Source organism: Tachyglossus aculeatus, chromosome 22 (assembly GCF_015852505.1).
Source record: "Tachyglossus aculeatus isolate mTacAcu1 chromosome 22, mTacAcu1.pri, whole genome shotgun sequence".
NCBI lineage: Eukaryota > Metazoa > Chordata > Mammalia > Monotremata > Tachyglossidae > Tachyglossus > Tachyglossus aculeatus.
In genome coordinates this window covers 35860282-35886107 of record NC_052087.1, presented here as the reverse complement: position 1 = coordinate 35886107, position 25826 = coordinate 35860282, and the positions used below count along the sequence as shown (strand labels likewise).

Below are 25826 nucleotides of genomic sequence, written 5' to 3'. Positions count from 1 at the left end.
TCACTGGGACCAGGATCAAACCAACCAATTGATTGAGGCTTTACAAAGCTCAGTGGACTTTCCCCATCTATCCCTAGTAGAACTTCTCCCCTGATAGGTCATTAGACCCTGGCTGGCAGTGTGAGGGTGTATATCTGCATTTCCCCTCCCCAGCCCTGCGTGTGTGTGTGTCTTTAAATGGTATTTGGAGAAGCAGCGTGGCTCAGTGGGAAGAGCCCGGGCTTTGGAGTCAGAGGTCATGGGTTCAAATCCTGGCTCTGCCAACTGTCAGCTGTGTGACTTTGGGCAAGTCACTTCACTTCTCCGTGCCTCAGTTACCTCATCTGTAAAATGGGGATGAAGACTGTGAGCTCTCCGTGGGACAACCTGATCACCTTGTAACCTTCCCAGCACTTAGAACTGTGCTTTGCACATAGTAAGCGCTTAACAAATACCATCATTATTATTATTATTTGTTGAACATTTACTATGTGCCTAGCACTGTAATAAGCACTGGGGGAGATATGAGTTAATTGGGTTGGACACAGTCCCTGTCCCTCGTAGGGCTCAGTCTTAATCCCGATTTTACAGATGAGGTAACTGAGGCCCAGAAACCTTAAGTGACTTGCCCAAGGTCACACAGCAGAAAAGTGGCAGAGATGGAATTAGAACCCAGGATCCTTTTGATTCCCAGACCCTTGCCCTATCCACTAGGCCATGCAACTTTTCCTGAACAAATGAAATTTTTCCAGGCAGGTGAATTCTGAAAACCATTTTCAATATTAATTCAGTGCCTGCCTTAAGGCAGTGAAACTGTGGGTCTGGAATCCCTGGAAGGCTGGGTAGTACAGTCCCCCATGTCATATTTCACCATGGGGTAGACACACATCTGCTGGGAATCTACTGGAGCAGTCCCTCACAGAGGGCGGGAAATGGACTAGATGACCTCTTGGGCATTTGTTTAGCCCCGCTTTCTATGACCTGTTATCTTGGATATTTGGGAAGACTGGGGCAGATCTGGATCTTCCCAGGGAGAAGAGAGGTATGGCTTATGGTCCAAAGGCCCTGAGCTGAACTGAGGTTGTCCCACTGTGGGACAACCTGATCTCCTAGTAATCTCCCCAGCGCTTAGAACAATGCTCTGTGGACTGAGCTGAATCCCTAATCCCACAGAAGGGAGACCTGAACTCTCTGGGGAGGGAGGTGAGAAGCCACTAGCCTTTCCCCTTTCCCCTCCCAGGACACCCTGCAGGGTCCTCAGACTAGGAGGCCTGGTGTGGACACTCCAACCCATCCCCCAAATCGCAGGGAAGGAACTAATAATAATAATAATGGTATTTGTTAAGCGCTTACTATGTGCCAGGCATTGTACTAAACGCGGGGGTGGATACAAGCAAATTGGGTTGGACAGAGTCCCTGTCCCACAGAGGGCTCATAGTCTCAATCCCCATTTTGCAGGTGAGGTAACTGAGGCCCAGAGAAGTGAAGTGAATTGCCCGAGGTCACACAGCAGACAAGTGGTGGGGTCAGGATTAGAACCCATGACCTGCTGGCTCCCAGGGCCGTGCTCTATCCACTATGCCATGCTGCTTCTCAGTAAGCAGGAATAAGCCAAGGGTCCTGCCAGTAAGTCAATGGATGGCACTGATCATCGTGCTGAGGTACACTCAGGCACTTCAGCCCGGCCCGTGGAAGAGGGGTGGGACCAAGTTGGTCATCAGGTCTTCTCCTGTGGGTGCAACAGCTCGGACCCTGCTTCCCCTCCCCAAGTGCCCCCACCCCAAAGCCAGTTGCCTTGGGGAAGCAGTGTGGCTCAGTGGAAAGAGCCCGGGCTTGGGAGTCAGAGGTCGTGGGTTCTAATCCCGCCTCCGCCACTTGTCAGCTGTGTGACTTTGGGCAAATCACTTAACTTCTCTGTGCCTCAGTTCCCTCATCTGTAAAATGAGGATTAATACTGTAAGCCCACCGTCGGGCGACCCGATCTCCGTGTAACCTCCCCAGCGCTTAGAACAGTGCTTTGCGCATAGTAAGCACTTAATAAATGCCACTATTATTATTATTATTATTATTGGAGACAATTGTAAGGATGCAGGGTATCAGGTCATCCCAGTCTGGACAATACATAGGAGGCTGGTGCTCGGGCTGATCTGGGGGATGTTGCTGATTTGCTCCAGGGAGGACCCAGAATTCCAGGATTCCAGGCATTGCAGGTGTGTCCTTACGAGCAGCATGGATTAGTGGATAGAGCACGGCCTTGGGAGTCAGAAGGTCATGGCTTCTAATCCCGGCTCTGCCACATAATAATAATAATAATAATAATGGTATTTGTTAAGCGCTTACTATGTGCAAAGCACTGTTCCAAGTGCTGGGGGCGGGTATACAAGGTGATCAGGTTGTCCCACGTGGGGCTCACAATCTTCACCCCCATTTTACAGATGAGGTAACTGAGGCTCAGAGAAGTTAAGTGACTTGCCCAAGGTCACACAGCAGACATGTGGTGGAGCCGGAATTCGAACCCATGACTTCTGACTCCAAAGGCCAGGCTCTTTCCACTGAGCCATGTTGCGTCTCTGTTCTGCTTCACATGTCGGCTGGGTGACCTTGGACAAATCACTTCATTTCTCTAGGCCTCAGTTACCTCATTCATTCATTCATTCATTCAGTCGTATTTATTGAGCGCTTACTTTGTGCAGAACACTGTACTAAGCACTTGGGAAGTACAAGTTGGCAACATATAGAGATGGTCATTCATTCATTCATTCAATCACATTTATTGAGTGCTTACTGTGTGCCGAGCACTGTACTAAGCGCTTGGGAAGTACAAGTTGGCAACATATAGAGATGGTCCCTACCCAACAACGGGCTCACAGTCTAGAAGAGGGAGACAGACAACAAAACAAAACACGTGGACAGGTGTCAAGTCGTCAGAACAAATAGAATTAAAGCTAAATGCACATCATTAAGAAAATAAATAGAATAGTAAATATGTACAAGTAAAATAAATTATTTAAAAAACTGTGAGCCCACTGTTGGGTAGGGACTGTCTCTATATGTTGCCAACTTGTACTTCCCAAGTGCTTAGTACAGTGCTCTGCACACAGTAAGCGCTCAATAAATATGATTGATTGATTGATTGATTGATAAATAGAATAAAACAAGGATTAAGAGTGTGAGCCCTATGTGGGACAGGGATTGTGTCCAGCCTGATTAACTCGTTTTTACCCCAACACCTTAGAACAGTGCTTGGCACATAGTAAGTGCTTAACGGGTACCATCATTATTATGATTATTATTCCTCGGTTGCTCCCCGCAGGATTCCCGTACGAGAAGGTGGTACAGCGGGTGCTCTACCTCCAGGTCCTGGACTACGACCGCTTCAGTCGCAATGACCCCATCGGGGAGGTGTCCATCCCCCTGAACAAAGTGGACCTGACCCAGATGCAGACTTTCTGGAAGGAGCTGAAGCCATGCAGCGATGGGAGTGTAAGACGCGTACTCAGCCCCACCCCGGCCGAGGGGACGGGAGGTGGGGGATGAGCAGGCTCCTCAATGGTCAACCGAAAGGACCGTGACCCTAAGGTGGGTCGGATAATAGATGAACCGCCTTCAGGGCACCCCTGGTAAAAGGATAAGGGAGGTGAGCCGAACAGCCTCAGCACCGACGGAGAATTTGGAGCAGCTAGTGGAGGGTCTCAGCCCCCTAGACCCAGCAGCCAGAGGACATTTAAGTAGGGAAGGCCTGCCCTTCTCCAGAATAGTGGAGGAAGCCCAAGTGACCAGATGCCAATCTCCGCCTCTGTCCTTCTAGGAGAAGCAGCGGAGTTCGGAAAGACCAGGGGCTTTGGAGTCAGAGGTCGGGGGTTCAAATCCCGGCTCCACCAACTGTCAGCTGTGTGACTTTGGGCAAGTCGCTTCACTTCTCTGGGCCTCAGTTCCCTCATCTGTCAAATGGGGATGAAGACTGTGAGCCCCCCGTGGGACAACCTGATCACCTTGTAACCTCCCCAGCGCTTAGAACGGTGTTTTGCACATAGTAAGCGCTTAATAAATGCCATTATTACTAGGGCCATTTCACGAGGCCACCAATCCTTTGAATGCCCTCTTTTCCCGGAGCTTTTGCCCTCTGGCTTCCTGCCCGGGAAGAATCTGGTCTCGGGGGAGGTAGGAACCGAAAGCAGGGTCTGGTGTCCTGAACCAGGCGGGGCCGTTTCCTGCAGCCCCGAGGGGCCCCTCCTCGTCCTGTCTCTTCCAGAACCACAGTGTCCAGGTTGCTTCCTAGCAGGATTCCTTGACTCAGTAGACTACGAGGCAGAGCTGCCTGGGGATGTTCCGCTTCACAAACCTGGGCCCTGCCACCCAATCCTCAGCCCGCTTCCCACCCTTGCCCCCATTACTTCTTGCAGGGGAGCCGAGGGGAGCTGCTTTTGTCTCTCTGCTATAACCCCTCCTCCAACTCCATCATCGTGAACATCATCAAAGCACGGAATCTTAAAGCCATGGACATCGGGGGAACCTCAGGTACTCTGGGCTTCTTGGGGAGGGGAGGCAGTGGGAGGCAGGATTTTTATTCTCAGGGACTGGAAGCCATAATAATGATAGCATTTATTAAGCACTTACTATGTGCCAAGCACTGTTCTAAGCGCTGGGGGGGATACAAGGTGATCAGATTGTCCCACGTGGGGCTCACAGTCTTCATCCCCATTTTACAGATGAGGGAACGGTGGCTTAGAGAAGTGAAGTGACTTGACCAAAATCATACAGCGGACATGGGGCGGAGCCGGGATTAGAACCCATGACCTCTGGCTCCCAAGCCCGTGCTCTTTCCACTGAGCCACGCTGCTTCCCATGCTTGTCATGCAGCCATGACACCTGGGCATGTATCCCCAAAGGGAAAGACAGCTGTAATGATTCCAGAAGGCTTCTCCCAGGGTTCTCTTCCAGGTCACACCCTGCCCCATTTCCTGGAATTTGTGAGGAGGGCTCCTGCAGTTCCATCCCCCCATCAGGACAATTACTGAATCTCTTTCATTCTTTTGCTGTTGGAACCCCAATCCCAGCCTCCAACTTTGCGGGGGAAAATATGACCTACGGCCTTCCCCCCTCCACCGTACCATCCATCCATCAATTAATTAATGATGTTTATTTATTTTTTTAATGATATTTGTTAAGTCCTTACTATGTGCCAGTCACAGTATTAAGGACTGGGATAGATAGATACTAACTAATCAGATTGGACAGAGTCCATGTCCCACCTGGGACTCAGAGTCCCGTTTTACAGATGAGGTCACTGAGGCACAAAGAATAATAATAATAATTAGGGTATTTGTTTTGTTTTTTTTTTCAATCGTATTTATTGAGCGCTTACTATGTGCAGAGCACTGTACTAAGCGCTTGGGAAGTACAAATTGGCAACATATAGAGACAGTCCCTACCCAACAGTGGGCTCACAGTCTAAAAGGGGGAGACAGAGAACAAACCAAACATACTAACAAAATAAAATAAATAGAATAGATATGTACAAATAAAATAAATAAATAAATAAATAGAGTAATAAATATGTACAAACATATATACATATACACAGGTGCTGTGGGGAAGGGAATGAGGTAAGATGGCAGGGATGGAGAGAGGGACTTAACATAGTAAGTTAAGCGCTTACTATGTGCTAGGCCCTGCACTAAGTGCTGGGGTGGATACAAGCAAATCGGGTTGGACGCAGTCCCTTGTCCCACGTGGGGCTCAGAGTTTCAATCCCCATTTTACAGATGAGGTATCTGAGGCACAGAGAAGTGAAGTGACTTGCCCAAGGTCACACATCAGACGAGTGGCAGAATCAGGATTAGCACCTATGACCTTCTGATTCCCAGGCCCGTGCTTTATCCACGATGCCAAAGAAGTTGAGTGACTTGCCCAAGGTCACACAGCAGACAAATGGCAGAGCTGGGATTAGAATACTGGTCTGTCTGACTCCCAAACCCATGTGTTTGAGCATTTACTGTGTGGAGAGCACTGTACTAAATGTTTGGGAGCTTACAATAGACTTGGTAGACACTCTCTACTTCTCCTTGGGCAGCTCCAAGGACCCTCTGTCCCATGATGGGCAGGTTTGTAATGATATTAATAATGATTATGGTATTTGTTAAGCACTTATTCTGTGCCAAGTAATAATAATAATAATAATGGTATTTGTTAAGTGCTTACTATGTACCAAGCATTGTTCTAAGCACTGGGGTAGATACAAGATCATCTTGTTGTCCCACATGGGGCTCACAGTCTTAATCCCCATTTTACAGGTGAGGTAACTGAGGCACAGAGAAGTTAGGTGGCTTGCCCAAGGTCGCACAGCAGACATGTGGCGGAGCTGGGATTAGAACCCACGTCCTCTGACTCCTAAACCCGTGCTCCTTCCACTAAGCCACACTGCTTCTCTGTACTGTACTAAGCTCTGAGGTAGATACAAGCTCATCAGGTCAGACACAGTCCCTGTCGCATCATCATCATCATCAATCATATTTATTGAGCGCTTACTGTGTGCAGAGCACTGTACTAAGCGCTTGGGAAGTATAAATTGGCAACATATAGAGACAGTCCCTACCCAACAGTGGGCTCACAGTCTAAAAGAGAGAGAGAACAGGTATTGATTGAATGAGTCCTCATTTTACAGAGGAGGCAACTGAGGCCCAGAGAAGTGAAGTGATTTGCCCAAGGTCACTCAGCAGTCTGTCTCAGGGCCTGTCCTCCCCCGGGTGAGGAATGTCTCCGATACGAGTAAACCTCTAAACTCTAAGCAGCGTGGCTCAGTGGAAAGAGCCCGGGCTTTGGAGTCAGAGTTCATGGGTTTGAATCTCGACTCCGCCAATTGTCAGCTATGTGATTTTGGGCAAGTCACTTAACTTTTCTGTGCCTCAGTTACCTCATCTGTAAAATGGGGATTAAGATTGTGGGACAAGCTGATCACCTTGCAACCTCCCCAGGGCTTAGAACAATGCTTTGCACATAGTAAGCACTTAATAAATGCCATTATTATTATAATTAAGCTCATTATGGGCACGGAACGTGTCTACCAACTCTGTTGTATTGTTCGTTCATTCGTTCAATCGTATTTATTGAGCACTTACTGTGTGCAAAGCACTGTACTAAGCCCTTCGGAGAGTACAATATAACAACAAACAAGACGCATTCCTGCCCATTCTCTCCAAGTGCTTAGTAAGGTGCTCTGCACACAGTAAGCGCTCAATAAGTATGATTGACTGAATGGCTGGCCTTCCCTCTTTTGGAGATAAAGAACAACCCAACAGACCACACGACTGCACATGTGGTAGAATCCAACACTTTGACACTGGGATGTATGGTGACCCATCAGGCTATACAAACACATGCGTGAGCTACTACAACCCCACATTTGTGTATGACAAACGAGAAAGCCTGGAGATTCCTCCAACTTGCCCAGAGAGCAGAGACATCAGCCAGAACCCAGAGAGGTGGCCAGGTCCATCCTCCTCCAGCCCATGGAGAGGACAGATTTGTGCTGGCCTCCTTTCTAAGGGGATCTCAAGTTCCTAATAACACATGGGGACCAAGAGTCATTTTCCTGCCAGGGGACGGGACGGGGTGCGGAAAGTTTCAAGAAAGTCATCGGCAAGAGCTTGGGGTCCGCCTCCACCCTAGCAATGAGGTAAAAAAAAAAAGCCCTCTCGCTTTGAGATCCAAGGACCTCCAAAGGGCCCCATTCCCATTCCCTCCCCTCATCCCCGCAGACCCCTACGTGAAGGTGTGGCTGATGTATAAGGATAAGCGAGTGGAGAAGAAAAAGACAGTGACGATGAAGAGGAATCTGAACCCCATCTTCAACGAGTCCTTCATCTTCGACATCCCCACGGAGAAGCTGCGGGAGACAACCATAATCATTACGGTCATGGATAAGGATAAGCTCAGCCGGAATGATGTCATTGGCAAGGTAGGTCTCCCTGGCTCTGGGGTGGAGACCAATCCTTTGGGGTGGAGAGGCCCTAAGGGCAGCTGGAGTGGAAGCTCTATCAATCCAGAGGCCCGGAGGAGAAGGATCCCGACTCCATGTCCAGATAATAATAATTAATAATGATGGTATTTGTTAAGCACTTACTATGAGCCAAGCACTGTCCTAAGCGTGGAGTAGATACAGGTTGTCCCACATGGGGCTCACACTTTTAATCCCCATTTTACAGATGAGGTCACTGAGGCACAGAGAAGCTAAGTGACTTGCCCAAGGTCACACAGCAGACAAGTGGCGGAGCTGGTTTAGAACCTATGCCCTCTGGCTCCCAACCCCATATTCTTTCCACTAAGCCACACTGTTTACCTAAAAAAAAAAATGCCAACCAGGGAAGTCAGACAGAGTCCCCCATTGCTCTCTAATGCTCCTCATGCCAGCTTCAAATTTATCAACTTCCCTATTCTGGACTCTTCTCCTCACCCCCTAAAGAAATTACAATTTGACACCTTCTAATCCTGCTGGAGAAAAGATTATCAGGTAAGAACTATGCATTTTGGTAGAACGTTTAGCCGTGAATTTCCAAGGTGGGGGAGATTTGATCCAGTGGACTGTGGCTCCTTATCCCCCACATTCACCCATCTGACAGACTGGCCTAAAGCAGAAACAAACTGGTTCTTCTAAGGAAAAATGAGTTCCAGGCAGGTCCTATCGGGAGTAATTGTCTGCCCACCTTCATTCTCCAGATGGAGCATTTATGCACCCACACCTTTGATAGACTTTTATAGACTTTGATAGACTTTTAGACTGTGAGCCCACTGTTGGGTAGGGACTGTCTCTATATGTTGCCAACTTGTACTTCCCAAGACTTAGTACAGTGCTCTGCACACAGTAAGTGCTCAATAAATACGATTGATTGATTGATTGATTGATTGATTGAGGTCATTTTGGATTTCAGGCTGGGTGTACGTCTTCCCAGGACGGCCTCGCCAACATACCGACATTGGCTCCCGCCGATCCCAGTTTTCCAAAATTTTTATTTATTCAGCTTAAAAATTACTCCCTTGACACAACCCATCACAAAGTTAGGAATGAATAGGCATTCTGCTTTCACAATATTTCACTGATTTTTTTTGTTGTTATACTTTCCCACCGACCCCAGAACATCTTCTAGAGAAATCACGAGCCCTTTTTATTTTATTCCATCATTCATTCATTCATTCATTCAATCGTATTTATTGAGCGCTTACTGCGTGCAGAGCACTGGACTAGCGCTTGGGAAGTACAAGTTGGCAACATATAGAGACGGTCCCTACCCGACAGTGGGCTCACAGTCTAGAAGGGGGAGAGAGAAGAGAGAGACTAGAAGAGAAGAGAAGGGTAGTGGCCTTACCCCAAACCCCATCCATTTCAACTCCATCTGTACAGCCCCCCTTGGATGGCCCTCTTCTGTCCTGGGGGTTGAATAATAATCAGTGAAGCAGTAAGTTTATCCTGCCAGGTTGCCATGGCAATACCAGTGTCAGTCACAGCCTTGTTAGTTTTTCTCTGAACCGTTGCTACCTGCGGTAACAGTGGAATCAAACTGTTCAAGCGGGGAAGAATTCCATTTTTGCCAGGCCCCCAGGGCCAGAAAGGAAGTAGAACTTCCTCATCCTATCTCCAAACCCTGAATACACCAGGCCCAATCTGGCAACAAGCATTAGGCCTTCTTCCTCGGGGCATGGGCTGCCCCATGGTGGGTTTACAGAAGGCTGCTGCCTTCAGCCCTTGACTAGATACCTTCCTCCTCCCCTTCCAGACCTCCACCCTGCTTCTTATTCAACCGGGCTCCTGATGGAAGCTCAGCAGCAGTGGCCTAGTGGAAAAAGCACAGGCCTAGGAGTCAGAAGGCCTGGGTTCTGATTCTGGCTCCACCATTTGCCTGCTGTGTGACCTTGGACAAGTCACTCCACTTTTCTGTGCCTCCGTTTCCTCATCTGTAAAATGGGGGGCTTAAATCTTACTTAATGATGGCATTTACTAAGCACTTACTATGTGCAAAGCACTGTTCTAAGTGCTAGGGAGGTTACAAGGTGATCAGGTTGTCCCACGTGGGGCTCACAGTCTCAATCCCCATTTTACAGATGTGGTAACTGAGGCACAGAGAAGTTAAGTGGCTTGCCCAAAGTCACACAGCTGACAATTGGCGGAGTGGGGTTTGAACCCATGACCTCTGACTCCAAAGCCCGTGCTCTTCTCCACTGAGCCACGCTGCTTCTCTAAATTACTTTTTCCTACCTAGACCATGGGCCCCATATGAGTCACCAGCTGTGTATGCGTGGCTCAGTGGAAAGAGCGTGGGCTTGGGAGTCGGAGGTCATGGGTTCGAATCCCGACTCCACCACTTGTCAGCTGTGTGACCTCGGGCAAGCCACTTAACTTCTCTGTGCCTCAGTTACCTCATCTGTAAAATGGGGATGAAGGCTGTGAGCCCCGCGTGGGACAACCTGATCACCTTGTATCCCCCCCCCCCAGTGCTTCGAACAGTGCTTTACACATAGTAAGTGCTTAGCAAATACCATTATTACTACCCCCTTTAGACTGTGAGCCCGCTGTTGGGTAGGGACCGTCTCTATATGTTGCCAACTTGGACTTCCCAAGCGCTTAGGACAGTGCTCTGCACACAGTAAGCACTCAATAAATACAATTGAATGAATGAATGAATGACCTGATATTCCATGTCTATCCTAGTGCTTAATACAGTGCTAGGCACATAGTAAGTGCTTAACAATAATAATTATAATGTATAATAATAACAATAATGGCATTTATTAAGTGCTTACTATGTGCAAAGCACTGTTCTAAGAATTAATAATAGGAGGACGGACTCTCAGACCTGAAATTCTCAAGACCTCAGGTTGCAGTCAGGTGACAGTTGGTCACCTGGGGAGCGCTTAGAACAGTGCTTTGCACATAGTAAGCGCTTAATAAATGCCATCATTATTATTATGGGCAATGGGTACCATTCTTGACAGAGCCCAGGGATTGGTATTCTTTTCCAAGCCTGGCTTCTATGCTACAAGCAGCACAACCTTGGGCAAAGGCCACTGGTACAAGTTTCAGATGCCCACCCAGCCAGGCCCTCAGTGCGAATACCCACATCAGGGCTTGAGCACCATTAAAATGGGATCACCAAGAGGAAGAACCATTGACATATTACTTCCTCAAAGGTCAGATGGCACTAAAATGGGGATAAGGTGTCATTAATCTCTTCCCCTCTACCCTTTCTGGGATCTTTAATTCATTCATTCATTCAATCGTATTTATTGAGCGCTTACTGCGTTCAGAGCACTGTACTAAGCGCTTGGGAAGTACGAATCAGCAACATATAACACAAAAGTGCAGTCTCCTCCAGGCTTCTCTCACTGGGTCCCTGCTTCTCTAACCAGAGTAGTCAACCATGGGAGGCCGGGAGTCAGAAGGCAATCGATCGTTGGTGTTCACGGAGTGTTTACTGGGTGCAGAGCACTGTATTAGATGCTTGCAAGAACACAGTATAGCAGAGTTGGTAGACACGTTCCCTGCGCACATCAAAGCAGCATGGCCTAGGTGGGCCTGGCAGTGATAAGGACCTGTGTTCTAATCCCAGCTCCGCCATTTAGTAATAATAATAATGATGGTATTTGTTAAGCGCTTACTATGTGCCAAGCACTGTTCTAAGCTCGAGGGTAGATACAAGGTGATCAGGCTGTCCCATGTGGGCTCACGGTCTTAATCACCATTTTACAGATGAGGGAACTGAGGCACAGAGAAGCAGCGTGGCTTAGTGGAAAAAGCACGGGCTTGGGAGTCAGAGGTCGTGAGTTCTAATCCCGGCTCTGCCACTTGTCTACTGTGTGACCTTAAGCAAGTTACTGAACTCTTTGCCTCAATTACCTCATCTGTAAAATGGGGAATAAGACTGTGAGCCCCACATGGGGCAACCTGATTGCCTTGTATCTACCCCAGGGCTTAGAACAGCGCTAGGCCCATCGTAAGCGCTTAACAAATCCCATCATTATTAAGTGACTCGCCCAAAGTCACACAGCTGACAAGTGGCGGAGCCGGGATCAGAACCCACAACTTCCGACTCCCAAGCTTTGTAACCGTGGGCAAGTCGCTTGACTTCTCCGTGTTGCAGTTCCCTCGTCCGTAAAATGCGGATGGAGACCGTGAACCCTATGTGGGACGGGGACAGCCTCCACCCCGATAAGGCAGAGAAGCAGCGTGGCTCAGTGGAAAAGAGCCCGGGCTTTGGAGTCAGAGGTCAGGGGTTCAAATCCCGACTCCGCCAACTGTCAGCTGTGTGACTCTGGGCAAGTCACTCAACTTCTCTGTGCCTCAGTTACCTCATCTGGAAGATGGAGATTAAAATTGTGAGTTCCCCGGGGTACAACCTGATCACCTTGTAACCTCCCCAGTGCTTAGAACAGTGCTTTGCACATAGTAAGCGCTTAGCAAATACCAATGTGTGGGATAAGGCCGCGGTGCTTAGAACAGTGCTTGCCACATAGTAAGAGCTTAATGTATATATGTTTGTACATATTTATTACTCTATTTATTTGTACATTTTATTTTGTTAATATGTTTCGTTTTGTTGTCTGTCTCCCCCCTTCTGGACTGTGAGCCCACTGTTGGGTAGGGACCGGCTCTATATGTCGCCAACTTAGTCCAGTGCTCCGCACACAGTAAGCGCTCAATAAATACGATTGAACGAGCGAATGAATGGATGGATTTTCAAGGCCCTGCTGAGAGCTCACCTCCTCCAGGAGGCCTTCCCAGAGTGAGCCCCTTCCCTCCTCTCCCCCTCGTCCCCCTCTCCATCCCCCCATCTTACCTCCTTCCCTTCCCCACAGCACCTGTATATATGTATATATGGTTGTACATATTTATTACTCTATTTATTTATTTATTTATTTTACTTGTACATTTCTATCCTATTTATTTTATTTTGTTGGTATGTCGGTATGTTTGGTTCTGTTCTCTGTCTCCCCCTTTTAGACTGTGAGCCCACTGTTGGGTAGGGACTGTCTCTATGTGTTGCCAATTTGTACTTCCCAAGCGCTTAGTACAGTGCTCTGCACATAGTAAGCGCTCAATAAATATGATGATTGATTGATTGATGGATGGATGAATGAACGAACGAAGCCCATCGTGGTTACGGGGCTCTGAATCCGAAGCTGGCGGCGAGGCCGCGGAGGGCGGCCGACCCTGACGCTCTGTCCCTCTCGCCTCCAGATCTACCTGTCCTGGAAGAGCGGCCCGGGGGAGGTGAAGCACTGGAAGGACATGATCGCCCGTCCTCGCCAGGCCGTGGCCCAATGGCACCAGCTGAAGGCCTGAGCTGGGCCAGGGGAGGCCCTGGGGGCAGCCATGGGCCTGCGGTTTGGGGTGGCCCCCATCACCACTTTTATGCACAAACGCCCCGGGGGCGACTCCCCCACTCGGGGGTCGGGGAGGGGGGCCCCGGGACTCCGTTCCGCCACGTTTCCGGGGGGGGGCACCGGCCCTTTCGGGGCCTTGGAAGCCATTTTCCTGCTTCTCCCCCCTTTCCTTCCTAACTGGCCTGAGCTGAGGATTGGGAGCCAAGGAAGGCCGGAGCCGGACCGTCCCCTCAGGACCCCGCCAGGGGGCGCGCGCGCGCGGTCGGCGCGCATGCGCGGCCACCGCCCTTTTTTTCCCGCCTCTCCCGGGGCCTCGCGCCCTCCGGCCCTCGCGATTGGTTCTTCCGGCCGGGCGGGCCCCGCCCCCTCCCCGGCCTGAGGCGAGGGGGGGGAGGGGAGGCGGAGGCGCCTCGTTGGCCCTGGGGTGGAACTGTTTGGGCGGCGCGCTGAGGGGCGGCCAAAACAGCCCTGTGTGTGTGCGTGTTGTGTTGGAGAAGCCCCCTGCCCTTTTGCCCCCGTCTGGGGGGCCATTTTAGGGCAGACAGCAGGGGCTTCTGGGAGGGGTGGGCAGGGGGGGAGGGTGAGGAAAGATGGGGGGCTAGGAACATGGGGGTTGGGGGGGAGGGCAGGGGAGGGCCTCATCCTTCACCCCCCTGAAGATGAGGGCAACTTCCTGGGTTGTAGGGAGCAGCTTAGGACCATTAAGGCCAGGGCGGGAGGGAAGAACGCTTGGGATTCCCTCCTTCTGGCAGCCAAAGCTTTTTTGGGTCTCCCCTCAGACGACTTCCGGCCCCCGAAGGCTTGGGCCTCCCCTTCCAGGCCCGCCTCACCCGTCAAGGCCTCCCCTTCCAGGCCCGCCTGCCCCAGTCGCCACATCAGCATCACTAGTTGAGCGCTCCCAGTGTGCATGGCATTGTAGTCGGTCTTCCCGGATCCCCTTCCCAGCTGGCAGAACCCCTCCCAGGCCCTTGCCAATCCTTCTTCCTCCTCCGGATTCCCTGTCCCGTCCACCCCTTCCCGCCCCGGCGGCTCACCGGGGGATCGGGTGCTTCCCGAAGGCCGCTTTGTTCCCCGCCAATTCCAGTTTTCCAGATCCGGCTGCCTCCCCAAGACACAGGGTGGTCGCCTAAACTGGAAATCCCTTGGGCGGAGGGATGGGATGGAGGGCAGGAGGGAGGCAAGGTTGTCGGACACTTTCCCTCCCTTCCCAACTCGAAGCTCTCCCGTCCCCAGTTCTCCAGCCCCAGTTCACGGCCCTGGGATGGACTGAAGGGCGCTGGGATCTCCCCAGTCAGAGAAGCAGCATGGCGTAGTGGTTAGAGCACCGGCTTGGGAGTCCGAAGGTCCTGGGTTCTAATCCTGCTCCGCCACTTAATAACGGTATTTGTTAAGCGCTCACTACGTGCCAAGCACTGTTCTTGATACAAGGTAATCAGGTTGTCCCACGTGAGGCTCTCAGTCTTCATTTTACAGGTGAGGTAACTGAGGCACAGAGAAGTGAAGTGACTCGCCCAAAGTCACACAGCAAAGTGGTGAAGTCAGGATTAGAACCCACGACCTCCGACTCCCAAGCCCGTGCTCTTTCCATTAAGCCACGCTGCTTCTCTGCTTCACGTGTCTGCTGTGTGACCTTGGGCAAATCACGTCACTTCTCTGGGCCTCGGTTACCTCATCTGTCAAATGGGGGTTTTTTTAATGGTGTTTATTAAGCGCTTACTATGTGCGAAGCACGGTTCTAAGCGTTCGGGAGGTTACAAGGTGATCAGGTTGTCCCACTGGGGGCTCACAGTCTTAATCCCTATTTTACGGATGAGATAACTGAGGCACAGAGAAGTTAAGTGACTTGCCCAAAGTCACACCACTGACAATTGGCAGAGCGGGATTTGAACCCATGACCTCTGACTCCAAAGCCCAGGCTCTTTCCACTGAGAGACTGTGAGCCCCACTTGGGACGGGGACTGTGTCCAACCTGCTTTGCTCGTCTCCACCCTAGCGCTTACTACAGTGCCGGACCCGTAGTACATACCATCATTATTATTATCACGATCATTAAGTATCTGCCACACTTATCCCTCCCTCTTCTCATCCCTCCTTGGATCCGGCGTGAGTCTCTGATGCCTAAACATAGAGAAGCAGCACGGCTCAGTGGAAAGAGCCCGGGCTTTGGAATCAGAGGTCATGGGTTTGAATCCCGGCTCCGCCACATGTCTGCCGTCTGACCTTGGGCAAGTCACTTAGCTTCTCTGAGCCTCAGTTACCTCTTCTGTAAAATGGGGATTAAGACTGTGAGCCCCAAGTGGGACAACTTGATCACCTTGTATCCCCCCCCCCCAGCGCTTAGAACAGAGCTCTGCACATAGTAAGCGCTTAACAAATGCCATTATTATTATTATTATTATTATTATTATTATTATTATTAAACCTTCTTCCTATTAGAGTCGGTGCGGCCTTTTAGGATCCACGGATCCTGTCCCGAGAGAGAGGCAGGAGAAGAGTGTCCAGCGCTTCGAACAGTGCTTTGCACAGCGTAAGCGCTCAACAAGTACCATCTTTATTATTACAGCGCGTATGGCTGCAGCTCCCCGATCCAGCCACTAGGTGGCCCGCTCACCCCACAGACCAGGCCTGTCCCTCTGGATTAAGAGCCGGGCCCACCGCCAATAATAATAATAATAATGGCATTTATTAAGCGCTTACTATGTGCAAAGCACTGTTCTAAGCACTAGGGAGGTTACAGAGTGATCGGGATGTCCCACGGGGGGCTCACAGTCTTAATCCCCATTTTACAGATGAGGGAACTGAGGCACAGAGCAGGGAAGTGACTTGCCCAAAGTCACACAGCTGACAATTGGCAGAGCCGGGACTTGAACCCATGACCTCTGACTCCAAAGCCCGTGCTCCTTCCACCGAGCCACGCTGCTTCTCTAGGTGATGCCCATCCACATTGGCAGGGGTTGCCAGGCAGCATCCACCCTGGGCCGAGAGGAGAGGTCGGGAAGCCGGAGAGAGAAGGAAGAGGCACCAACCTTTATCTTGCCAGCCCAACCCTGGCACGCTGGCTACTCCCGGTGTTCGCCGAGCTGCGCGGCGTTTGAGAATGCCCTCTGCTCTGGGAGGGTTCATTCATTCATTCATTCCTTCATTCAATCGTATTTATTGAGCGCTTACTGTGTGCAGAGCACTGGACTAAGCGCTTGGGAAGTACAAGTCGGCGACAAATAGAGACAGTCCCTACCCAACAATTGGCTCACAGTCTAGAAGGGGGAGACGGACAACAAAACAAAACATGTGGACAGGTGTCAAGTCATCAGAATAAATAGAAGTAAAGCTAGATGCACATCATTTACAAAATAAGGTTTGCCAACCTATTCTCGCCCCGCCTCAGGATGCCCCCTGAAAAGCACAGGGATCTTGCCCAACCCTTCCTCTCCTCCGATGTCTCCACCCGAGCGCTGCAATTGTCAGGTTCTGGAACCAAGGGCCCTCTCCAAGAGGAAGGTTGACGAGGCTCTGGGAAATTGGACGTCCTCACCCTGAAACCAGGAAGAGTGGAAAGTGGGGGAGAAAAGGGCTTGTGGGCCATCTGAGGTGCGGGGTCCGGTGGCGGATGGTGGTTTGGGTTTGAGCAGAAAGGGAAGCCGAAGGAGAAACACAGAAGGTTGGGCAAAGATAGCAGGAAAGGGCTGGGCTGTCGAAAGGGCCAGGTTAGGGGAAACTGTGAGATCGGAAGGGAAAAGAGAGGGAGAGAGGAGGATCGGAGGGGTGGGAAGAACTGGGGAATCTACGGGCCTTTATACAACCCGGTGCCCTCAGCTCGGCCTTGCTTGAGGATCGCTTGAGTTTGCTCCCCATCCAAAGACGGTAGGGAAGGGTGAAGGAGGAGCCAGCCAGCCAGCACCTCCATGCCATTCAGTAGCTAGTGAATCCCCCTTGGGATCAAACCAAATCGTATCGAACCGGGCGGAGCAACAACCCGTTCTTTACTTCTGTGCCCCTCTCCTGCATCTTTCAGCCAGCCGGATGCAAAGACGCTCTCCAGGTGTTGTCTTTGGAACGGGAGGTTCGAACCCGGCCACCCACTGGACTCTGGCTCCTCCAAGGGCTCAGGTTTTGGCTCTGGGCCAATCCCCCTCCTCTCGGGGTCCTCCGGGGAAGTTGCAGGGTGAAATTTCCCCAAAGGGGCAGGGGAGGAGGTAGGGGGACAACCACACGTAGGACGCCCGCCGCCTCCCAATCTCCAGGGTGAAGGAGGGTAGCCCAAGGCCAGAGGGACTTTGGAGTATGCTTGGGGTGTGTGTCTGTATGTATGTAGGGGGAGGGAGGGGCCGGGGAAGTCCAGTTGAATGTTCTATTTTTGTTTCCCTTTTCTGTTTTTCTGTAACTAGAAGATCTGCGACGAGAAGGGAGGATGGGGCAAAGCGGGGACTTGGGACTGGATCGCCCACATCACGGGGGCAGCCCAATGAGGGAGGGATGGAGGGGCGGCCTGGGATGGGAGGGAGCGGAGAGAACGGGGCCCAGGACTCCTGGCTCCACAGCCGACCCCACCACCATCCCATCACGGGACCTTGGGCAAGTCCTCACCTGCTCTGTGCCTCAGTTTCCCCATCTGTAAAATGGGGGTAATAATACTTCACCTACCTCACAGGGAAGGTTGTGAGGCTGCAGTAACTCCACCTGTATCGAGGCGCTTTGGACATCCTTGGACTCGTAAGGTGCTACCGAAGAGCAAAGTATTATTATCCCTGGCTGTGAGCGAAGCCCGCCTCCCCGACTCTCCTCGCCCGCCTCGGGGCCTTCTGGCCCGGCCAAGGTCGGGATCTCGGCCCCCTTTCTCCTTCCCCCCCTCCACCCCCAGCCCGAATGACCTGGGTTCCTTTAGTCCAGTCGGAGTGTGCGAGAGTGGTCTGCGGTCCTGTTGAACCTTAGAACTCTTAGCTGTATCTTGTTCAGGTATCTCTTCTTGTGACCATGCCCGTGTAACTGCTGTACAAAGTTCAACCCCACCCCCTCAGAACCAGCCCACCCACTGGCATCCCAGAGAGGGGGAGAAAAGGAACCGGCAGACCCCGGTTAGCCGGGGGCTGGCGAGGCCAAGGGGGCCGGCGCCGCTGGCCACCGTTTCTATCGTGTTTAGGCTTTAAGAGGCGTGCCGCATCTCTGGGCCGGAGTGGTTTGGTTTTGTTTTTTAAAAAAAGCAACAACGCAAAAACAACGAAATAAAACCAAAATGTAACATTAGCAGCAAAGAAAAACTGAAAAAAGGGAAAAAAAAACTCATAAAAAATTTCCACACACCCTTTAAGCCAGCAGAATTTCCTCTTTGCAGAATCATATTTTTGTGGGAACAGGCCCCGCTTTTTCTGGAGGGGGCCCCGGTTCTGATTAATAAAGGACGGTAAATCAGCAGAGCCTCCGCTGCTTTCTCCGCCGTTCCCGGCCCTCTCTCCTCTGCGGGAGGGGTGGGTGCTCCTGAGGAGGTGGCGTGAGGGGAGAGGGAGCGGGGCCCGGGCTAGTGAGTTTCCAGCCGCCACCGACTAATTATCCCAACCGGTGTCTTTTGGGAATGTGACCTGAAGAGAAGGTGGGACCAAATGTTGGGGAACCTGTCTTAGGCTATAGTTAAATCCCGAATACTCTCCTCCTCCGTTGGGTCGCAAGCCTGCCGGACCCTGCGGGGTCCTCTGTAAAATAGAGAGAGCGCCTCTTTGAAGTAACTAGGACCGGTACCTGGGGGCTTAATTCTGGCTGTCTGTAGCAGGAGGGGCACAGCCCTACCCCAAAAAGAGCGCTCAGAAAGTCAGGCCAACGAGCCAATAGCCACAGTGGAGTGACAGGGCCACACACTAGGCAGGAAGCCTCGATTGAACCCCCATCCTGGAGGAAGCTAGCGGGAGCCATGAAGGAAACCAGAGGAGCGAAGCCAACCATCTCCTCTTTTCTAGATATCCAGTGGGAGGGTGAGGTGGAGGAAAGCAGGGCACCGGGCCAAGTAGGTCTGCCAGGGCCTGGCTGCCGGCCCACGTCGAGAACAGTGCTAGAGGGCTACTCCAGTACGTCCCACGCCGGCGCTGCCATCAGCCTGCCGGATCCCAGGTACCGACTCCAGGGTTTGGGACGAGGCGTAGCTGAAAGAGCTCGGGACCGGGAGTCACGAGGGCTGAATTTTTAGCCTCTACTTGACCTCTGACTTGCTGTGTGATCTTAGGCAAGCCACACCCCTCTGCTGGGCCTCAGTTTCCCCACTCGTAAACCAGGCGGGAACTCTCACAGAGTTAGGATGGGGCCTAAAGAGATGAGATCCGGGCAGTGCCTTGTGCGCTTCAAAAGGAAGAGGTCAGATCCGCCTTGCTAGCCAGCAGATGAACATCAACTTGTACTTCCCAAGCGCTTAGTACAGTGCTCTGCCCACAGTAAGCGCTCAGTAAATACGGTTGAATGAATGAACGAGGTACAAGCTTTCGGTTTCTCACCAGTCTGCCCTCCCACAGGACTGAAGCCGCATCTCTTTGCTATCTACCAGGTCTAAGCTTACGTGAGCCCACTGTTGGGTAGGGACTGTCTCTATATGTTGCCAACTTGTACTTCCCAAGCGCTTAGTACAGTGCTCTGCACACAGTAAGCGCTCAATAAATACGATTGATTGATCTGCCCGGAGCGAGTGGGGCACCCAGCTAGTCGAAGATTACAGCAGATACCTTTCCCGGACTCAGTGTTCTTCCAGTTTTCCAGTTTTGCTCAGTGATGTCCCTTTAAACCTGGCTCTTTTTCCCCCTCTCTGTGAACCTCTCTGTTGCGATGCCCAAATGGGAGCCTGACTAGAGGGCTGTTGAAGCCTAGGTTGAGTCTAAAGGGAGTGCTGAGGTCCACCGGACCTGATCTTCCCAGCTGGAGTTCTCTCTGGAAGAGATGGTCCCTGCGCAAATATCATCCCGTCGGGTTTGTGAAGGGCCAATCTTAGCTGCGGTCCGAGGCTCCTTAAGGACCCCCTCCATCATTCAATTGAATTGATCAGTGATATTTACTGAGTGCTTCCCTTTGGGTTTTAGCCCCCGCCCCTTCCCCAGGCCCAGTTGCTTCACCCCAATCCAACAGGAACAGAATTTCTTCTCAGATTTACCTCCTGACCTTTCCTCTGAGGGTCCCACTCCTCCTGGGCCCCCTCGCCCTCTCTCTGCTCTTGCCTTAGGTGTAAGTTCAGTTTCTTTCTGACCCTTTCTTCTGCTTCTGTATCTCAAGGCCTTCCCCATCCCCCATCAGGAAGCTGTGTCTTTCTCCTCTTTCCAATCCTTCCTCAAGACACTCTGCTTCCTAGAAAAACCTCCTGGCCCCCTAAGACAATCAGAACCAATTTAACATGGCCAAATGCTCCAGTCCTCAGATCCACACGACTGCTTGTCTTCCCCTTGGGTTTTCTCCCTTCCTCTTCCTTTGTTTGTGTCCTGTGTGTCTGTCTTGTTTAGATTGTGAGCCCCTGGGGCAGGAACCCCTATTTAACAATGTTCTGTACAGCACCTACTAGTGCTTAATAAACGCTAATATTCATAATCATGCCCAGATCATCTCGCAGAAGCAGGCAGTAGGACGGGGGAGTCATCAATTCTAGAGGGGTAGTCTCTTGCCTAGCCAGAGAGTCTCTGGAATTCCTTGAAGTCTCTGCCCTGAGTCGTCCTTTCCATACTCAGCCTGCTCTCCCCCTCTTCTGCCCTCACCAGAGAGCTCTGCCCCACCACAGTTCTCTCTTGCAACCCCGAAGGCTTAAACAATTATATTATCATCCCGCTGGCTCTCCATCTCTCCACCCTCTATCTGTTCTCTCTCATTCTCCATCTCAGTTCCCTTTGGAACCACGGACAACCATGTTTCGGGGACTTCAGTGCCTTTGAAAGTCTCCCAGGAGTGGCGGGGCAAGGGATGGGAGGGGGGCGGGGACTGCGCTACCGTCATTCTGCACATGAGATCCTTTGGCCGTTGCCAACAGGATGTTGTCCTGGATGGATGCCAACAAGTTTCTCCAAGCCCCCTTTCTCTTTTGCTCATTTCTTTTCTTAGTTTCTTTCTCCCTTCCATGTTATTCTAGGCATGGACCATGTTTTCCCAAGCATCTCTTCGCCTCCTTCAATTCCATTTTCAAAGTCCACTGCTTCTGAATTCCTTCCCTAAACTCCCTCAGGCCCTCGTGGATGGGCCTGGTCTCTCGGACGTTACAGTCCCCCGCTGCTCCATCCTCTCCTGGAGTCTTTTCTGTTTCCCGACCGTTTCAGGGCTCTCCAGGGGTCTCTCTTAGCTCTTTGGGGTCAGAATGCTTAAAGCACCTGCCTATACAATGGCACCTGCCTGTGAGAACAGAAAAGCCGTGGTGAATTGTCATGGGGAGCAGGGAAGGGTAGGCAAGCCCCTCTGTTCCTCCCCACCTCAGGGCCAACTCAGGAAGGTGAGGGACCTTCCGCTACGGCTCCTATTTTCCTAGATCCCCTCCAGTCATCCGTGGAAGAGCAGGGTGTTCTCTGTGCCCTGGCAGGACAGAAGGGGAAGGTGGAGGGGGCGGGTCACGACTCCAAGTCCTCGGCTCAAAGCTGGAGTTCAGTCACGGTACTCCCTCCTCTCCCGCACCACCTTCCTGGGCCTCGCTCCCCCTAAGATTCCCTTGTCTGGAAAGACCCAGAGAAGATTCCATCAGGTGCATCCTCGTGCATTAGACCCCAAGGAGGAATCAACTCCCAAGAGAGGAAGAGATGAGGGCCTGGAGACCTCCCTAGTTCTTCAGTGGGAATGCACCTTGCTCTCTCGGATCCCGGGACCCGGAATCGGAAAGATCCAGCTGCTGAGGCGGGCAGATATTCCCGGGAGAGTCTCTCAGGCCCCGCTGGGTAACCTCTCCCCCCCTGATTTTCTTCCTCTCTGTCCCTCCAGGGTTTCCTATCATGGCCGATCCTGCCAGAGCACCCCCGCCCCCCAACACACACACCCTCCCCCGCCCCTCCTCCGTCCAGCTCTGGCTGAACAGGGCCCATCTGACCTTTCAGCCTCTGCTGATAACATCATGACCCATTACCATGGAAACAGAGCCATGGCATCATCTCCTTAGTCTCCAGGAGGTCGATTTTCCCTTACCCGCCGGTTGTTTTTTCTGAGTAACACGGGAAACACATGGGAGAAAATGATCAAGGCAGAAAGAAAAGTAGAAGAAAAGAAAAAGACTCCAAGAGAGTGTAGGAGGAGGAAAACTAACTTTGAACGAAGACTCAGCTAGAGCCCGGAAGACTGAGGATAGAGAGAGCGTGACAGAACGGAGAACCCGAAGAACAGAACTTAGGTGGCCAGGCAGAGTTGAGTTCAGAGCAATAGTAGCCGGCTCAGACTGACAGAGAGCGGCGGGAGCCTGGAGCACGGCCTGATAAGCAATATAAAGTTCAAACGGACCGACGTAGAGCGGAGCTCTGTCCAGATTAAAGTACGGACAGACGGACAGGCAGAGCACGCAGCTGACCAGGAAAGAGAAAGGGGCTCCGAATTTGTTACAAAGAAAGACAGAGGCACAGACAGCAGCTGGAGCCCCAGTGCCCTCCCTGGGTTATAAATAAACAGGCGTGTGGGAAACACAGAATAGTTCTCCAGGAAATATCATTTATGTTTACAGCCATTTTTTTTTCCTTTTTTAAGGAAAACCATCCATTGCTTTGGCTCTGTCCCCTGGCAGCATCCCTGAGTTTCCTCCCTGATCCTCTCCACCTCAATTTCACCCGCAGCTCCTGATTCTGCCTTTATTGCTTTGGTGGTTGTTTTGGTCCTGGGGAAGGGATGGGGGAATGGGAGCAGGGTGGAGGCAGAGGGGGAGTCTCAGAGCTAAACCTCGGCTCTGTTCTCTCTGGAGGGAGAAGCGAGGTGGGAGTCCCTAGCCCAGTCCCTCATGCTCAACACGGCCTGCCTTTCCCCGGCTCCGTGGCGGTTGCCCGTGACCGTGCCCATTTAAGGGAATGGAGAGAGCAGGGAGCCCGTGAGACCGAGCGTGGATTCCCATTCCCACCGTACCAACAGCCCTTCCCGAGGCAAGGAGGGCACGTCGGCTTCTTTTCAAACTCGACAGCTGGAAGGAGCTGCTGGGGGCCAGGTCTCCTACCAGTCTGATTCCAGCAGCAGGCCGGGACAAACCTCGGGAGGAGAAGGGAGCGGCAACCCTCCAGACCCCGGGGGTCCTGGAGTCCCAGAAAAGAAAAGGGGAAAAAGCTCACCGACGTGCCTTCCCCGCCTCTGTGGACGAAAACTGGGTTCACAAAAGGTCCCCAAGACCGGCAGTCGGAGGAGGTATATAGTGTAGGTTGGTTCCCTGCAGAGGGATGATGCCTCGGTGCGGAAGATCCCGGGGAATTCGAGTTTCCCTCCTAGAGGTCAGCCCCTCAGAAGAGGCTTGGGTAGCACCTGTCCCGCACTCCCAGATCCAAATGGGGGCTCCGGGGACGGCCCCGTCTGAAGGAAGAGGCAGTGTCCATCGCTAGGCCTTCGGAGTCGGGGTCAGAATGCCGTCCACAGTCTAGTGGGAGGTAGAGGCCCCCGGTCCCTGGGTGGTGGGGGGGGGGGGGGAGGGGGCTAGGGTGGTGGCGAGCAGCCGTCCCAAGCCCCGGCAGATAGGCAGTCGGCCGTCATGGGAGAGTGGTGGCCGTCCGCGGTCCCGGTAAGAGGTGGCTCTTTCTTGGCCCTCGCCCCGGCCCTTCCCGGTGGGAAGCTGGAGGCCTCGGGGCCTGCTGTGGCCGTCCGGGGCCCGAAGCGGAGATGGGTTCCTTAGGAGTCAGCCGTCCTCCGTCTGGGGGAGAGGGGTTCCCCTTGCTCGCCCGTTGACCGGGCCTGAGCTGAGAGGCGGTGGGGAGGGGCCGGGCGAGGCGGGGTGTTTCCTGAGGGCGACGGGCTTCCTTTGCTCAGCGGCGCCTGCGGCCGGCGGGAAGCGCCACCCCATCCGCCCGTCCGCTTTCTGTCGGTGCTGGGGTTGGGAGTCAAGGGGTCGCCTCCCCTCGCCCGCCCGCGGCCCACCGCCCCGAAGGTGAGGGCGGCGGGGCTCGCGGCCAGCAGCAGCAGCTTTGGGTGGTCCAGGCCCTCTCCGCCGTGGGCCCCTTAGGCCCGACGACCATCACCGGGTGGGCGGCGGTGGGCTCAGGTCTCCTCGGCCCGGTGTCCCCTGGGGAAGTCCCCGCCGCCGGGCCGGGCCCTCTGGCCCTGGTCGTCGTCGTCGTCCTGGTCGTCGTCGTCGTCGTCCCGGTCGTCGTTCTGTGCCTCCTCGTGCGGCGTGGGCCCCGGGCAGGCCCGGCCCGGGGCCTCCCTGCGGGCGTTGCGCTCGGCGGCGCCCTCGCCCACCAGGAAGACGCCCCGGCCCACCCGGGGGGGCCCGGTGACGGGGTTGTGGTCGTAGGAGAAGACGCGCAGGGCCCGGAGGGGCTGCAGGTCGGGGAAGCCGCCCAGCCGGTTGCGGTCCAGGTCGAGGATGTGCAGGCGGCCCATGTGCAGGAGGACGCCGGGAAACTCCTCGAAGCGGTTGCCGTAGAGCCACAGGCCCCTGAGGCCCGTCATGCGGGGCAGCTCCCCGGGCAGGCCCCGCAGCCGGTTGTCGCCCATCTGCAGGGACTGGAGGGCGGGCAGGCGCAGCAGGGCCCGCGGGAAGCGGCGCAGGTAGTTGCCCTCGAGCCAGAGGCAGCGCAGGCTCTGCAGCCGGGCGAAGTCGGCGGGCAGGCCCAGCAGCCGGTTGCCCCCCAGGTAGAGCCGGGTGAGGCGGGGCAGGCGGCACAGCCCCTCGGGCACCTCCTCCAGCTTGTTGCAGTCCAGGGCCAGGATGCGCAGCTCCCGCAGCTCCTCGATCTCGGCGGGCAGCTCCCGCAGGCCGGTGCCGCTGACGTACAGCTTCTGCAGGCCGCCCAGGGCGCACACCGGCCCGGGCAGCCGCCGCAGCCGCCGCCCGCTCAGCTCCAGCAGCCGCTCGCCGTCGCTCAGCTGCTCCTCGGCGTCCGACGGCAGCTCGTCCCGGGTGGACTCGGCGAGGCCCATCCTCGGGGGCCCGGCCCGGGGACCATGCCCGACCCTCGCCGGGCCCTGCCAGCCGCCGGACGGGCCTTCCCTGGCCCCCGGGCTCCTTGCCAGCCGAACCACCACCCCCTTTGGCCGGGCCCTGCCACCCCCTTGGCCGCTGCCCGGGGTTGGTAGGCCTCTGGATGCCCGCTGGCCGGTGGCCCTTCCCCTCCCTCCCCTTGGGGCTCCCCCCACCCCACCCCCCAGCTCCCCTCCGTCAGTCTGCCACCGGTTCCCACGGACTCAGCGCTTAGCGACCCGTCGCCATGGAAACCCCCCGACGCGATGCCGGCTGCCAATGGCACGGAGGAGAGGGAGGGCGGGCCGCCCCATCATCCGCCCTCGCCCATCCTCCCTGCCCATCGACAAGCCACCGGGCCACCGGGCCCCGGCCTCCTGGAAGAAGCGGCGGGGCTCAGTGG

The 25826-nt window shown here is 53.5% G+C and overlaps 2 protein-coding genes across 6 annotated transcripts in view; one reads left to right on the top strand and one right to left on the bottom strand.

The window, feature by feature from the left end:
- Window positions 1-13864, top strand: part of SYT7 (synaptotagmin 7) — a 122119-nt gene extending 108255 nt beyond the window's left edge. For all 5 annotated transcript variants that reach the window (XM_038764251.1, XM_038764250.1, XM_038764248.1 and 2 more), the window contains 4 exons: window positions 3293-3462; window positions 4383-4497; window positions 7737-7936; window positions 13208-13864. In XM_038764251.1, coding sequence (XP_038620179.1) covers window positions 3293-3462; window positions 4383-4497; window positions 7737-7936; window positions 13208-13312 — 590 coding nt within the window. In that variant the 3' untranslated portion in view covers window positions 13313-13864. The remainder of the gene's footprint in view (window positions 1-3292; window positions 3463-4382; window positions 4498-7736; window positions 7937-13207) is intronic.
- Window positions 13865-23954: 10090 nt separating this feature from the next.
- On the bottom strand, window positions 23955-25458 carry LRRC10B (leucine rich repeat containing 10B). Its single transcript, XM_038764965.1, has one exon. The coding sequence runs from the start codon at window positions 25381-25383 to the stop codon at window positions 24499-24501; it is 885 nt and encodes a 294-aa protein (XP_038620893.1). The 5' UTR covers window positions 25384-25458; the 3' UTR covers window positions 23955-24498.
- Window positions 25459-25826: the final 368 nt, after the last annotated feature.

Bases quoted from the DNA above. Each gene is read 5' to 3' on its own strand.
- LRRC10B (XM_038764965.1), bottom strand. From the start codon at position 25,383: ATGGGCCTCGCCGAGTCCACCCGGGACGAGCTGCCGTCGGACGCCGAG.